Source organism: Strongylocentrotus purpuratus, unplaced genomic scaffold (assembly GCF_000002235.5).
Source record: "Strongylocentrotus purpuratus isolate Spur 01 unplaced genomic scaffold, Spur_5.0 spur5_scaffold_16, whole genome shotgun sequence".
Lineage (NCBI taxonomy): Eukaryota > Metazoa > Echinodermata > Echinoidea > Camarodonta > Strongylocentrotidae > Strongylocentrotus > Strongylocentrotus purpuratus.
In genome coordinates, this window is record NW_022145601.1 from 3,646,994 (window position 1) to 3,664,041 (window position 17,048).

Genomic DNA, 17,048 nt, shown 5'->3' on the forward strand with positions numbered 1-17,048 from the left:
TGGCGCATTGTGTGGTCTTTGGCGCGTTATAATTATGAGAGTAATATCGTTCAAAAAAGAAAATATATAGTGCAAACATGTCTTTAAGTCACTAACATACGTCCTGAATCAATTAACATGTTTGATTAGCGGTAGATAACCATGGTAATGACGCAGGTGAATTGATGCACCGTGGGAAGCAGGTCCCGGAAGCGTTATTTTTTTCTGCGGCACAGATTGGGGTTAGGTGCGAGTTGAGCCTATGGGAAAGTTTAGGGTTAGGGTTAGGGTTAGGGTAAGGGTTAGGGTTAAATCAAGACCTCTTTAAAAAAAAAAAAAAAAAAAAAAAAAAAACCCAATCTGTGCCGCAGAAAAAAATGACGCGTCCCGGAAGGCCTTCATAAAAAACACGGGAACACTTTACACGCTCTCTAGGAAAACAGGAAACAATAAAGTACTACATACAGTATCACTGATTTCCGTCTTAAGATAATGACGTTGGGAACCGGGTTCATATCAAGTCAGCTTAAAAGAACATCCGATTGAAGTGAGATCGGTTCCGCTCAATTGAAACAATTTTGTCGTGGGCATGTGTTATCCATCAGTAATATGATCAATAGGATTGGTAATGTAGTCATCACAGTACGACAAAAAAAAAAACATGGAAAAGGATGACTTCTCTCCTAGAACTATTATCATAATTGCTGCCTAATGTGTATGATCGTTTGGTTTTGGTTGATTTTTGTCCGTATTAAAAAAAATATATATACAAACAAATTGTTTTCAATTCCCACTGCACTACTTATAGCTTCTTGTGCCCTCTATATTTCAAGCAATGCCTAATCGGTGCCCATTGGTCCCCCATGATCCCCCTTTTCTTATGTTAATTGAGAGCTGATTTGATGAGACAACCACCTGTACGTGACCATGGTTGAAAGTCTAATCCGTCCTGACCAAACTAGTGCAGAGGGGCTTTAATGAACATAACAAACAATCAAAATCACTTCAAAATAATGAATATGAATCGCTCTTTTCAGAGCCATTATTTGTTCTTCCTAAAGGTTCAGAATTGGTTTACAATTTGTTACTCATGTTCTTTCGAATTTACCGCTCGTTCTTTTCCTCATTTCCCCATGTATTGGTCTGCTCACCGAGAGAGGGTTACTAGGCCCTGATGTTAACATGATCATGTGTTTTTATTACAACAATTTTACCATTCGAAGATCCCTAAACTAATCCAAAGATTATTAATTTAAATTTTAGATGTTATTACTCCTCGGTCTTGAATTCAACGCACTTTAAACAATGACGAGTGCCTCCTCAAAAAAATTAATTTTAGATTTTTAAAAAGAAGGAAAAAAGTTAACGGAAAGGGGACACCAACATGAGATGATAGAGCTTCGTACACACACCTGTTTATTTCTATACACATAACGTATGGCTTTGAAGACATACAAAATAATGTGGAAACAATGAAGGATATTATCATGCCATTATGAAAATACGTCACTTTATTTTAAAAAAGTCATGTTAATGTTGGTCATTATTATTAGTTTGAAGTGCTCTCAAATCCGAAATCAGGTTTTAATGAATTGTATGAGTGATGTTGGTAATTTTATTTTGTGTTTATATAAAAATGAAATACTGTTTAAGTGTTTGCTTTTCGATGAAAACGGTGTTCAAAACCAATGTCATTGCCTTTAGCAGCAATTATCTAAAGGAAGCTTGAATCTATTAAAAAACAATATATTATACTAACTTGTCATACTGACGCGTTTTGTTTGTTTGTTTGTTTGTTTGTTTGTGTTTACATTGACATAAGCGTAATACGCTCCACGAAGATAACCATGAGTCGTAGGACTACTACTCTTGAAATCCATCCCCAGGTGAAATTCATTTACATTTTAAAAAGAAGAAGAATAAAAAGAGAAGGAGGTGAAGAAGAAGAAGAAGAAGAAGAAGAAGAAGAAGAAGAAGAAGAAGAAGAAGAAGAAGAAGAAGAAGAAGAAGGAGAAGGAGGAGGAGAAGGAGGAGGAGAAGAAGAAGAGGAAGAAGAAGAAGGAGGAGGAGAAGGAGGAGGAGGAGGAGGAGAAGAAGGAGAAGAAGAAGAAGAAGAAGAAGAAGAAGAAGAAGGGGAGGAGGAGGAAAGAAGAAGAAGAAGAAGAAGAAAGAGAAGAAGAAGAAGAACAAGAACAAGAAGGAGAAGAACACGAAAAAGAAGAAGTTGATAATGGATTTATGCAAAGTATTTATCTAGATCACATCATTAGTACACAATCATGACAAGTGGCCCCAGTCACAACTTCCCAAAGTTTGCGGTCATACCGGGTCACAATTTTATGCCTTACGGGAATACAAACTCCAGGGGCCCGTTTCACAAAGCATTTTTTCAATGACAAATGACACAAATCAGTGTCAAATATGCTGATAACCAATCAGAAGCAAGGATTTCAGTAGCTTATAACAAAAAATGTCATTTGTCACTGATGACAAGTTTTGTGAAACGCCCCCTGGACTTATTGTTTCTGTCGGTGTGCACAACATGTAACATACTTTATTAAAAGGAAATAGTCGAAAGTGTCCTCATAAAAGATACCAAAGTGTGTGTTTAAAGGTATAGTTCTTCTGTTTTTTAGACAAAAATTTGTAATAGGCCTACAGAGAATATGCTGGTTTGATTAGTCTAATCATGGACCTATAGGTTAGACATAGGTTAGACCAATTAAACATAGTATACTATGGTCTAATGATCGTTTAATCATGAATAATAATAATCATCAAATCAGTATGAGCCCTTATAGGTAGTAGACGAAATGGGCATTAGACTAACTGGTTATTAGACTAAATGAACAATAGAACAAATGATTATTGGACCATGTGGACAGTCGACGGGTTAGGTGTATGGGAATAGACTAATTGGGTAGTCGACGAACTGGTAGACAAAACGAAAATTCCCCAACATGCTTATTCCTGGAAAATGATTAGGATCGCTCATAACATCCTTAGAATCAGAAGCCAATAATTTGTTGAAATTCAAGACGTAAGCTTGCTTCCAGTAGACAACATCATAATTATATGAAAACTGTTCATGGCAGACTGGCAGCTAATGCAATTTGACATGTTTGATGCATACTTTTCGTGAAAATCCAACTGCAAGCAAGACAGCTTAAATTTTCCTAACTGTCCACTTTCGCGTCCTAATCTGAAATTACATATATTTGCCAAAATAGTATTTTAAATTCTAAATTGTGTGAAATTAAAATCGTAAGTAGCTGAATATTTTGATTCACGATTATTTTTTTGAATATGTAACTATATAAACTAGTTCTTTAGAAATTAACTGCATGCCTTTAAAACAAGGAATCAACTTATATTTGGACGTCATTCGACCTTCAATCTGGTGGGGAATTCCCTTTAAAAAGAAACAAGTTCAGCCTTCTATAGTTTCCAAGTATCGGGATATTTCCTCATTATAGTGCCAACATTCATCATACTAATAAAACATATTTTTTTATATTTAAGTGAACAGTTGCTAAAGAACAGACAGACGTTCATTTGTAGCCAAAATGTTCAACAAGATAGTCACGATCTTGGTCATCGCATCGTCAGCTGTGATGCTGCCGGTCCTACCGGGCTGCCAAGCCAGAGGGTGTGGATGTCCTCCATTTTGGACAGCCTTCCAGAATAACTGCTACAGGTAAGCATAAATACTAATAATCATAATAGTAATAATAATGATAGTAATAATAATAATAATAATAATGATGATATCGATAATAATGATAATGATGATGATAATGGTAATAATAATAATAATGACAATAGTCACATTGGTATAGCGCTCAATACTGCGTTTCTATAGTGAATGTGGATGTTCAAAGCGTTTAAATTGTAATTATTATATTACCCCGGTCATTGGATTCATTCGCTAATCTGCACATGAAAGTGCGCACGCTCTACTCCGGAGGACGTCTTGTTTTTTCGTACGCAAGCTAGCCCAGATTCACCGACCTCTGAAACAGAAAAATGCCTATATTAAAAAAAAATACCCCACACTTTTGAATGAAAATTGATTTGAAGAATAATATTATCATTTTGTATGTACTGTGAAATGTTAATTAGCTTTGAAACCAGAATAAGGGAGATACGCGAAGGTGAATTTGGGATGAATTTTGCTCCTCTCTTCGAACAGGGCCTTGATAGCCGTTTAGAATTCAAAAGCTTTTACGATTTGTCGGGGTTTTAATTGCACCCTAGCCCCGCGCCTATAAGGTATTTTTAGGGATAAAGGCATTTTTCTGTTTCAATCTAGGCTTGCTTGCGTACGAAAAAAAAAGACGCCTCTGGAGGAAAGGGGGGGGGGGGGATTCCGGCAGGTGCCATTTCACAACCGCACACATTGCAATCAAACCACACTAACGTGACAAATCAGTGACAAATCTGCTTATAACCAATCAGAGCAAGGATTTCCGTAGCTTATAACATAAACTGTCATTTGTCACTGATGACAAGTATTGTGAAACGCCCCCCCCCCCCCCGTTGCCAAAGGACATTAGTACCGTGGTGGGACTCGAACCGTGAACCATGGGATCTACATAGACTTATCCACTACAACGAAATCTCTATACCATGTGAGTCAAAACAAAGTTTACACTCAGAAAATTGACATTTGTTTTAAAAGTGAGCTATGAACGAAAGGTTATCATACATGTTTTGACAGAGTGTTATATCCCGGATCGTTTGGTATAATTTTTGTGTGGTATATGTTTATGCTTGGATGAAGAGGAGGCATTGTTTGCGAGAGTGCAAAAATCGACTTGCGCCAAAGTATCAAAGTGAGAGAATGAATTGAATGTTTTAAATGGCTTTTTGCAGAAACAAAGTCACACACACACACACACACACACACACACCAGGCGCGTAGCCACGGGGGGCCGGGGGGGGGGGGGGGGGGCACGTGCCCCCCTAAATTTCCAGGATCGGTTGCATTTTTTTAGACCCCTTTTTTTTTTACCTCGATCGATTACATGTATGTGCCCCCCCCCCCCAAACATCAAACTCTGGCTACGCGCCTGACACACACACACATTCAGATACGCGCGCGCGCAAAAATGTTCTTTGATATTTGATATTATTTTGATAGGTAAGGTATGAATAATTTTGTTAGGGATGTCATTTGGATCTGCAAAGACCAAATTAATACCCAAATCCCAATCGTTTTATTCAAACATCACATTTATTACTTTGGCGCGAGTCGATTTTTGCACTCTCTTAAACAATGTCTCCTATTCATCCCAGCGTGAACACATACCACACACAAAATGATACCAAATTATTTGGGATAAAACACTTTTTTATAAGATGTATAATAATTTACTGTTCATAGATGATTTGAAAAATAATTGGCAATTTTCTAGGTGTAAACTTTTTTGGACTCACACTGTAGATCAGGAGATTGTTAATTTGCAGTTTTCAAGAGAACGTTGAGATCTTGTAATATCGAGGAACAAAAATTGTAGGATTTGTCATTCATGTTATGTCCGTTTGGAAAATATAGAATGTGTATGGAAAGGATTTCTCTCGCTCTCATATTCAAAATGACACGAAATGGCTGAAGTGTTAGGGCCAAGCAGTGTTTCCACCAGCGTGTGAAGCCCCATATGACCACTTCCGTGTACAGTGCATTTGCTTTTTCTGCTTTTGGATATGGCTAATTTATGAATTTGTTTATTCCAAAACCCCTAAAGGCCCGGTCACACAGCCCTCCACGGGCGTATCGCGGCCGAATCACGGCCAAAAATTTCTGCCCGTGAAGCAGACGCTGTTGGACGCTTTGAGGTCGCGATAAAGACGCGATACAGCCGTACTTTACCCGTCGTTACACGCGGTAAGAAATTCACACGCGGTTGGCCGCGCGAAAAAGTTTTGGGCTGCCCAAAAATTTAGACCGCGGGTAATCGCGGGCGGTACACGTGGTACACGTGTTACACACGCGGTAAAGACGCGGTACAGACGCGGAACGAACGTGCTAGGACGTGCTACGGCCGCGGTTAAGACGTGGTTACACGCGGAATTGGACGCGAAATTTTAGCGGGTAATCGCGGGTGGAGCACGGTCATAGCACGTTTGTTCCGCGTCTGTACCGCGTTGTTATCACGTGCATTAGCGTGTGTACCGCGTGTAAGCGTGGTAGGCCGCGGTACCGCCGCGCTTTACCCGCGATAAGGACGCTGAACAGTCGCCGGCGTCTGTTCCGCGGGCATACCACGGGTAAACCGCGGGTAAGCCAATTTTGCACATTTTCCACCACGGGCAACCGCGGGCAAAAAAAAAAATCGCGAAATTTTACCCGCGATACAGACGCGAAAGGCTGTGTGACCGGGCCTTAAGTATACTCACTACATCATTTCATGTGTTTTTATTCATATTTTATTATTTTACCGCTGATTTCTTTGTTCTCTATCTCGTTTTTTTATGAACATGTATCTTGTTATATATGATTACAGTAAGACGGGAGCAGCAAGCTTGCCAATACAAGGGTAGAGTTCTGGCACTATAATGTTATACTTTTTTTCTTCTTCAAACTTAAGTGTTTTCGTGATTCTTGCTGAGCGGGCATGATAAAGATTCAGTTTTAGGAGAATATGAGCAAGTGAAGCAAGTGAAACAAGTGAACGCCTTCTTAAAAGGCAGTGTATTCTTCTGACACTATTTCAGATTTAAATTTGTAAGTTTAGAACAAAATTCTTTCAGATTCATTTGGAATATTGTCATCTTCCTAATTTCTCGCTAGGTATTTCTCGGTGAAAAACATTACTTGGCATGAAGCTGAGAAGCACTGCTCTGGTTTCTCCGTTCCTTGTTCTGATTTTGACTCTAGTCTTGGACATCTCACTTCTATCCATTCGAAAGAAGAGATGACCTTTATTTCGGTGCTTTACGAAAGCATCCGTGATAAATTGGTAAGCATTGCATTTCCCTTCTCTGTTCAAAGAAGAATTTAATTTCTTCCATTTTTTTTCTCACATTTACAAAGTATTCAAATAACGTTATAATGATGTAAATGGGTTTAAAATGCATAGTAACTTACTATAAAAGGAAGAGGGCGTAAATCTCATTAAGAATAAGTTTGTGTAAGGTACTCTTGTACATAGAAGAGAAAGGTGAAGAAATTCCGGAAAGAAAGGGAAATGGATTATGAGTAAAGATAAAGGCAGAGGCGGAGGAGCGACTTTCAAAGTGGGAGGGCATCATAAAAAAAGGGCACTTTCTGGGGAAAAAGGACACCTTCAAAGCAAAAATTTACATTTTTTTTTAGACATTGGTATATACCCCTATATTGTGATTACGTAATCAGGGATGATTTCAATATTTGTTTCTCTTTGTACATCATGTAAGATATCACTTAAGCATCAAATTTCATGTTAGCCACCGATCTGCATGGATTCATTATTGATAATGAAATGGCAAGATTGAAACAAATACGACTTCTATAATGATCCTGTAAACGGACGTATGATCAAAAATAAGCAGAGGTACAGTCCATGCAAGCGAGTAACGAGAAAGAAGTGTGTTAATCAGGGCTAGTTAATTCTAAAATCAAAATCTATTTCAAAATGGCGATCAAATCGAATAGGGGAATGAACCTCATTTCAAATCGTTTATCTGTTATACATATATTTTATTTTTTCTTGTGATAATAAAATATTCTTCATATTCTAAAATAATTCGTGCATTAAGGCATGATGGTAATTTTCCATAGGCCCATTTGATTGCCATCATTTGTTGTTCTTCCCCATTTTTCATATTTGTATTTGATTTATAGGTATTAATATGTAAACAAGGCACTCTCTAAAAGCTTTCTTTCTTTGCTTGTTTCCCCATCCCTTTTTCTTGCTTTATTCTCTGTTAAATAAATGCCGCACACTTCTTTGCATATAGGCAGGAGACCCCAGGGTATGGATCGGTCTGCATGACCAGACTACGGAAGCTAGCTGGGAATGGAGTGACGGCTCGAGCCTAGACTATGAGATCTGGGAGAGCGGACAGCCTAACAGCGCTCTAGGAGGCCAGGACTGCGCCGAGTTTCACTCGTCCAACGGAAATACGTGGAATGATCTAGCTTGTGATGCGCACGGTGACAGTGGATTCGTTGCGAGAGCTTATGTGTGTAAACTACCACAGTGGTAATGTGTGTAACGACCACGGTGGTAATGTGTGTTAGTGACCACAAATTGAATTTGAAATGGAAATTGAAATTAATTATATATCGTCCATTCGGAAATTTATTTTTCTTTGTTAAAAGTTAATACAGAGATCAATAAATAATCATAATCATAAACAGTTGAAGTAATGGTAAACTAAATTCACAATAGCTTTAGTTGGATAAGTTACATGACATAAGTTTCGGCATCACGATTCCGACAGAGCGAGAGAGTTGAAGAGGACCAAAGAAGGTAGGCAGAGGAGGTGGGTAGATCAGTGAAAAAAAGATATAGAGAGACAAAGTCAACATCGGGTCGTAGATGATAATACAAAAAGAAAAAAGATATATGGAAACATGGATATATGTGTAAATTACCACAGTGGCAATGTGTGTATTTTTTTTAAAGCTACCATTATGTTGATGTGTTTAAAGTATTATAGTAATTATATGGGTAAACTACCATAGTGGGAATGTGTGTAAACGACCACTGTGGTGATAGGTGTAAACTTCCACAGTATTGATGTGTGTAAACTACAACAGTGGTTATATGAGTAAACGCCCACAGTAGTAATGTGTGTAAACGACTTTATCAGTAATATTTGTAAACTACCACAGTGGGAATGAGTTTAAAGTATTATAGTAGTGATATGTGTACATATTACTCCGGTTGTCTCATTTTCGCCAGCACAAACGTAGCTACTTCGCGTATATAGCAGACGGCAATCGGCGGATCAGACGACACTTGATAGTGATATTGTATGTGAGATCGCTTAGCTAAAAATAAAATACAAGAATCTTTTCCATATCTTTCAACTATCATTGATATCTGATAATTAAACAGTTAGTAAAATAAACCTACCAAACTACATAATACAATGAAATACTTGACTAATAGTAGGGGAGTTTGATGTGGTGCACAATTGCACCCCTCTGTTAATAATTGAATAGTCCATGGTGTTCATGAATATTCATGTTTTTGCTTACCTCGGCAAATTGCTTGTCTATAATAAATGGAAAAATTACGGTGGGGAGTTGGATGAAAGGGACATAATGAACAAATCAGAACTGATCTATGATAATTCATGCTTCTTATCCTTCGTGTGCTTCACTTATAACCTTACAATCGCGTGGTAAATTGAGTCCAAAGTTCGACTTGTTGTACATGTGTTATATAGGCAATGGCGAGCTTGCGACTTATTTTGATCAAATTACGGTGGGTGATCTTTCAAAAGTCAATGGGACATGAGGGTTCCAATGAAAGAGCTAGTGATAACGTACGTCGGGGTGGATGTGCTTTTCGTTTAAACAAAAAATGAATTTTTAACGATTTTGGGGGATAAAAGTCCATAGGCTAACGTACATGTTAGGCTGCTGGACACTCAGGCTGCCGATAGGGGGCGTTCTCAAATGAGACTAAACGGAGCTATATGAACGGCCACAGTGGTAATGGGTGTAAACTGCTACAGGGTTGATGTGTGTAAACTACCGCAGTGGTAATATGTGTAAACTACTACAGTGGTAATATATGTAAACTACCACAGTATGATTACGTGCAAGCTACTAGAGTGGTAAAATGTGTAAACTACCGCAGTATGATTACGTGTAAACTACCACAATAGTTAAGTGTGTTATCGACCACACTGGTAATATGTTTAAAATACCACAGTGGCAATGCGTGTAAACTACCACGGTATGACAATGTTAAAACTACCACAGTGGTAATGCGTGTAAACTACCACGGTATGACAATGTTAAAACTATCACAGTGGTAATGCGTGTAATCTACCATAAATCGTGATGTTTGTAAGATACCATATTTGTAATGTGCGTAAACTACTACTTTGGTAATAGTCATTTGTAAACGACCCCATTTATATCCTTCACAAAGTTGACATAATACAATAAAATTGCCTGTAAGATTACAAAATGTTTGGCTAATCAGATGTATCATTTTAAGAATCCAATCAAAGTAGAAAATTAGTTTGACCTAAATTATGAATGTGTGAAGAAAGAGATAGGGATATTTGAGAGACGAGAGGGAGAGAGATAGAACGATAGCCAGATAGAGAGAGTGTATATATGTATGAGAGAGAGACACGAAGAGAGAGAAAGAAAGAAAATTAGTCCATTTAACCCGGAGCGGATTTCCTTCTTGTAGGTGTTTACAAACAACGAAACCAGCTCAGTCTTCTACGATTTCTGACGGTATTGGGATACATTTCGTTATCTTAGTGCCAACATCCGTCATATTAACAACTTTGTTTTTTATAAATGTGAAAACTTACACTTAATGGGCGTATACATTAAAAACAACGAAACAAGCTCAGCCTTCTATAGATTCTGACGGTATTGGGATACATTTCGTTATCTTAGTGCCAACATCCGTCATATCAAAAACTTTTTTTTTCATAAATGTGAAAACTTACACTCAATGGGCGTATACATTAAAAACAACAAAACAAGCTCAGCCTTCTATAGATTCTGAGTATCGGAATACATTTCCTCATAATCAGGCCAACATCCATCATATTCAAAACACATATTTTTCATATTGCTGTGAACACTTGCTAAAAGACAGACGTTTATTTGTAGCTAAAATGTTCAACAAGATAGTCACGATCTTGGTGTTCGCATCGTCAGCTGTGATGCTGCCTGTCCTACCGGGCTGCCAAGCCGGAGGGTGTGGGTGTCCTCCCCTGTGGACAGCCTTCCAGAGTAACTGCTACAGGTAAGCTTACATAATAACAAAATGATTATGTAAATAACGATTATGATAATAATGATAGTAATAATAATGATATTAATGATGATATTAATAATGATAATAATGATGATGATAATGGTAATAATAATAACTAGACTTTAATTCGTCACTTAGACGAATTAGGTGATACGTATGATAATGGTATACATAACGAATAATGCATTACACGATATATTATTTTGTAAAATGCTTCTCCCATTTATATGCTTCTCCCATTATGATCTATTCATATGTCAAGATTAAATTGTGTCTCCTTGATCATCATGGATCTAGGGAAGATAGATTGAAACAATATATGACCTTTGACCCTGTGCAGTAACCAGTTACACATTTGACTCTAATTTACATCATGAAGAACACCTTTTGACGATTTTATCTTATTCAAAGAAATGAAAATGTAATTGATAAATGATTATCATCATTATGATAATGATGATCATGATGATAATGATCATGATCATGAGCGCGATCATGACATCTTATTGAAAAAATGAGGGTTGATTTAGATAGCATATAGTCTCAGCTACAACTTACTCAAAAGTCAACAAAATCCAAGCAGAAATAACGGCGATATTGCTCGCAAAAGACAGGAATGTAGACTCCAGATTTGAGAAAAAGTCATCTCCCATAGAGATTACACGCAAAAAGTAATGGATTAAGTGAAAATAGGGTATTAATAAAGTAAAAAGGGTTGTTTGTGACATTATTTGCGATTCTACGTGTTTTAATAATCAAAGGAGATGGTACAGTGAAGGTCAAAAGGAAAAAAAAGTGAAGAAAAAAATTGTTGGAGACACCCGGACTCGAACCAGGGATCTCGAGATTGGAAGTCAAGTGCGTTACCGATATACCAAAACATTTCCCATAGCGATTACACGTAAACGGGAAATGGAATTCTGAAATCCTACTTTGCAAGTGAAATATGAGCATGATCCCGGCATCTAATCGAAATATAAAGGGCGCACTTGTGATAGCTCATTGTCTCAGCTACAACATATCCGAAGTTCAGCGAAAACGAAGCTAAAACAACAGAGATTTTGCTCGCGAAAGACAGGAGTGTAGAATCCAGTTTTGAGAAAAAGTCATGTCCCTTAGAGAATACACGTAAAATGTGAAAAATTGACATGCCTTCTTTAATTGCAAAAATACGCCATGATGCCTTTGTCAAAATGGAAAATTGTGGATTATTTATTTGTAGAAAATTGTTTCAGGTAGAACATATCAAAATTTAAAAGAAAATCAATCAATATTTACAGAGATACAATCAATTTTCCAAAATTATGCTGACGTCATAATATGCAAATTGAAATTTTGAGTTTGGAGGCCATTATGATGACGTTATGAGTTAATTGAGGGTCAAATGAGACATGAAATCATATCTCCAACTTATAACCTATCTAAATATGAAAAAATATTGGGAGTTTCTATCTATTCTGAAGAGTTACAAAGAATTTTGTATAGACATGTTTTTGCTCATGTATTGTGGATAAAGATAACGCAGGTCCGCGCGCGCTGTCAACTTTGACGGACGCTCATTGCGTTATTAAAAGGTGAACAAGTTATCAAAATGCTTGGAAAGATGTACCAAATATGATGATAGAGAACATTCGGCGATTCTATGTTGCAAAATGCTAGTACGCGCAAAAAACGCGCGCGCATGCGCGTTTGCGTGATTTTTTGTCAAATGCTCCATATGGCCTGAAACGTATGCAAAAAAAATTTGGGATGATTTGGAGCATTTTAATTTTTTTCGCGCGCGTAAACGCGCGTACGAACGCGCACGCGCGCATTTGCGCACGTTTATTGATCTGAAATTGACCGGATGGATATTGATCTTCTTCCTGATAAATATGAATGAAAAATTCCTTTCCGTTATGAAGATATGATCATAAGTTTATTTTCACAAAATGGCGCCTGGATGACGTCACGATAATTTTGAGTCTTTGAAAAGTCACGCAGTTCTAAGTTAGACTAAGATCTATCATCATGGCAAGTTTCATGATAATGGCTTTATTCAGTCTTGAGATATCCTGCGAACAAATTCGAGGAAGAATAATAATAAATAAATAAATAAATAAATAAATAATAAAAATCTTGACGAAATCAAAAGGTGATACGTCTACGTACGTATCACCTAATTATAAAAAAAATAATAGTACTAAATATGATAAAAGTCACATTGGTATAGCGCCAAATACTGCGTAGTGAATGTGGATATTCAATGTTCAATGTGGATGTTCAGATGAGAGATAGTGGTGCTAAGGTAGTGACTTCAATGCTAGATGTACAATTAAAGATAATCTGAAAATTTGAGTGAAAACGGACCATTATTCATTGTGTAAATTGGGAAAAACTGATCGATTCCTAAATTCTCCCAACTATATTATTACAATTTAATTACATTTTAGGTGAATGTAAATCGTCACAAAGCAATAAAATGGCTCTACATTCCATTCCAGACATTTAAGTGTTGACAGATTTTTTATAGCCTGTTTTATGTCTTTTTTTTCATGGAAAAACGGTTGGGAAAATTAAAAAATGGTTGGGAGAATTTACTGTTAATCACTGTTAGAGGGTGTCATACATTGACGCCTTCAAAGAAACCCATAGATATCTTCGTGGTTTGAGATTTTTTTTTCAGGATTTTCTGCTTGTCAGAGGGTTAGTACAGTAAAAGGAATATAGTAAGTAACATTTTATACACAAATTAAGCAATTTTGTCATCAACCTTCAACAATGTTACCGAGTCACTTTAATACCTGGTAAATGTAGATTATTGTCTTGTCAAAGGACATTAGTACCGTGGTGGGACTCGAACCGCGAACCAGGGGGATCTAAATTGACGTATCCACTAGACCACGACACCTCTATAGATCAGGAGACTATAAATTTTCAGTTTTCAAGAGAACGTTGAGTTCTTGTAATATCGAAGAATAATCTTAGGCTTTGTCATTCTTTTTATGTCTGTTTGGAAAATACAGAAATGTGTATGAAAAGGATTGCTCTCGCTCTCATATTCAAAATGACACGAAATGGCTTATTCGGCCAAGCAGTGTTGCCACCAGCGTAGCACTTACGTGTACAGTGCATTTGCTTTTTCTACTTTTGGATATGGCTAATTTCTTATGAGTGTGTTTATTCCAAAACCCCTAAGTACACTCACTACATCATTTCATGTGTTTTTATTCATATTTTTTATTTTAACTCCTTAACCATTTTATCGATGTATTTCTTTGTTTCCTATCTCGTTTTGTTATGACGAAGTATCTTGTTATATTTGATTAATGTAAGAAGGGTGCAGCAAGCTTGCCAATAAGTGGGTAGAGTTCTGGCACTATAATTTTAGACTTAAATTTCAGATTTAAATTTGTAAGTTTAGAACAAAAATCTTTCAGATTCATATGAAATATTGTCATCTTCCTAATTTCTCGCTAGGTATTTCTCGGTGAAAAACATTACTTGGCTTGGAGCTGAGATGCACTGCTCTGGTTTCTCCGTTCCTTGTTCTGATGTTGACTCTACCATCAGCCTTGGACACCTCACTTCTATCCATTCGAAAGAAGAGATGACCTTTCTTTCGGTGCTTCATGAAAGCCTTCGTAGTAAATTGGTACGCATTGCATTTCCCTTCTCTGTTCAAAGAAGAATTTAATTTCTTCCACTTTTTTCCTCACATTTACAAAGTATTCAAATTACATTTAAAGATGTTAATGGGTTTAAAATGCATAGTAACTAACTATAAAAGGAAGAAAGCGTAAATCTCATTAAGAATAAGTTTGTGTAAGGTGCTCTTGTATATAGAAGAGAATGGCGAAGAAATTCCGGAAAGAAAGGGAAATGGATCATGAGTGAAGATGACGGAAACGTTTTGCAACAAATTTCATGTTAGCCACCGATCTGCATAGATTCGTTATTGATAATGAAATGGCAAGATTGAAACAAATATGACTTCTAAAATGATAATGCAAACGGACGTATAATCGAGTATAAGCAAAGGCACAGTCCAAGCCAGTAATTAAAGAGAAAGATCTGTGTGCTGATCAGGGCTCTAGTTAATTCTAAAATCAAAATCAATCTAGAAATGGCGTTCAGATCGAATAGGGGTATATGGTAGTAAGTTTCCATATGCCTATTAAATTTTGATGTTGTTCCCCATTTTTGATAATTTATATTTGCTTTATACGTATTAATATTGAAATACAAGGCATTCTCTATAATTATTCTATTGTATCACCCTATACGGTATGAACTTCCCTATTTGGTTTCTCTCTCTCTCTCTCTCTCTCTCTCTCTCTCTTTCATACCCTTTCTCTCTTGTTTCCCCACCCTTTCCTTGCTTTATCCCCTTTTAAATAAATGCTACACACTTTTTTGTTAATAGGTTACATCCACTACCTATGTATGGATCGGTCTGCATGACCAGACTACGGAAGATAGCTGGGAATGGAGTGACGGCTCGAGTCTAGACTATGAGATCTGGGAGCCAGGACAGCCTAGCAGCCATAATGGAAACCAGGACTGCGTCATGTTCTTTTCGTCCAACAAATATAAGTGGAATGATCTTGCTTGTGATTCTGACGGCGACACTGCATACCATGGGTCAGCTTATGTGTGTAAACTACCACAGTGGTAATGTGTGTAAATTACCAAAAATTGAAAATAACATTGAAATTAAGTATTAATTGTCCATTCGGATTGTTTTTTTGATTGGCAAGACCTACTGAGATAAATTTACGGAAAAAAAAATCATAATCATTTACAGTAATAAATAACTAAATTCACAACAGATTTAGTTGGGTAATTTACATGAAATACGTTTCGTACAATGAGGATGAGTTGAAGAGGACCAAAGTTAGGTAGGCAGAGGGGATGGGTAGAGCAGTGAAGAAAAGATAGAAAGAGAGAAAGTCTAAATCAGATCGTAGATGATAATAAAAAAGGAAAAGGATATATGGATACATGGATTTATATGTGGATTTTTGTGTAAATTACCAAAATGGCAATGTGTGTATTTGTTAAAGCTACCACAATGTCGAAGTGTTTAAATTATTGCAGTGGGATTGTGTGTAAACGACTACAGTGGTAATGGGTGTAAACTGCCACAGTGTTGACGTGTGTAAACAACATCAGTGGTTATATGTGTAAACGCTCACAGTAGTAATGTGTGTATACGACAAACAGCAGTAAGAAGTGTAAACCACAGTGGGAATAAGTTTAAAGTAATATAGTGGTAATATGGGTAAACTACCGCAGTGGGAATGTGTATAAACTACCACGATGGTAATATGTGTAAACTACCACAGTATAATTACGTGTAAACTACCGCAGTGGTAATGCGTGTAAACTACCACAGTGGTGATGTGTATAAACTACCACAGTGGTGATATGTGTAACGACCACAATGTTGGAGTGTTTAAGGTACTGCAATGGTAATACTAGATGTGAACGACCACATTAGTTACGTGTGTAATCGAACACACTAGTAATATGTTTAAAATACCACAGTGGCAATGTGTGTTAATCTACCATATTCATGTTGTTTGTAAAATACCATATTGGTAATGTGCGTAAACTACTACTTTGGTAAGAGTCATTTGTAAACAACCCCGTTTTATATCCTTTACAAAGTTGACATAATAAAATAAAATTGCCTGTAAGATTACAAAATGTTTGGCTAATCAGATGTATCATTTTAAGAATCCAATCAAAGTAGAAAAATAGTTCGACCTAAATTATGAATGTGTGAAGAAAGAGATAGGGATATTTGATAGACGAGAGGGAGAGAGATAGAACGATAGGCAGATAGAGAGAGTATATGTATGTATGAGAGAGAGACACGAAGAGAGAGAAACAAAGGAAATTAGTCCATTTAACTGGAGCGGATTTGCTAAATTTCGTTATCTTAGTGCCAACATCCGTCATATTAAAAACTTTTTTTTTTAATGTGAAAACTTGCTAAAAGACAGACGTTTATTTGTAGCCAAAATGTTCAACAAGATAGTCACGATCTTGGTCATCGCATCGTCAGCTGTGATGCTGCCGGTCCTACCGGGCTGCCAAGCCGGAGGGTGTGGGTGTCCTCCTCTGTGGACAGCCTTC

The 17,048-nt window shown here is 37.0% G+C and overlaps 1 protein-coding gene across 3 annotated transcripts; it reads left to right on the forward strand.

Moving 5' to 3' along the window:
- The first annotated feature begins 3,415 nt into the window (after positions 1-3,415).
- Positions 3,416-16,614, forward strand: LOC583606 (echinoidin-like). 3 transcript variants are annotated; one of them, XM_011677134.2, is made up of 3 exons: positions 3,416-3,676; positions 6,773-6,941; positions 7,921-9,010. In XM_011677134.2, exons 1-3 carry the CDS (start codon positions 3,546-3,548, stop codon positions 8,167-8,169), a joined length of 549 nt encoding a protein of 182 aa, XP_011675436.1. In that variant the 5' UTR covers positions 3,416-3,545; the 3' UTR covers positions 8,170-9,010. The 3 variants fall into 3 exon arrangements, with proteins under 3 accessions (XP_011675436.1, XP_030842413.1, XP_030842412.1); XM_030986553.1 differs by lacking the exons at positions 6,773-6,941; positions 7,921-9,010 and adding exons at positions 14,385-14,559; positions 15,331-16,614 and having other exon boundaries at positions 3,421-3,676; XM_030986552.1 differs by lacking the exons at positions 3,416-3,676; positions 6,773-6,941; positions 7,921-9,010 and adding exons at positions 10,623-10,913; positions 14,385-14,559; positions 15,331-16,614.
- The last annotated feature ends 434 nt before the right edge of the window (positions 16,615-17,048 follow it).

Bases quoted from the DNA above. Each gene is read 5' to 3' on its own strand.
- LOC583606 (XM_030986553.1), top strand. From the start codon at position 3,546: ATGTTCAACAAGATAGTCACGATCTTGGTCATCGCATCGTCAGCTGTG. The intron at 3,677-14,384 runs GTAAGCATAAAT...ATTTCTCGCTAG, and splicing joins TTCCAGAATAACTGCTACAG to GTATTTCTCGGTGAAAAACA. The intron at 14,560-15,330 runs GTACGCATTGCA...TTTTGTTAATAG, and splicing joins AAAGCCTTCGTAGTAAATTG to GTTACATCCACTACCTATGT.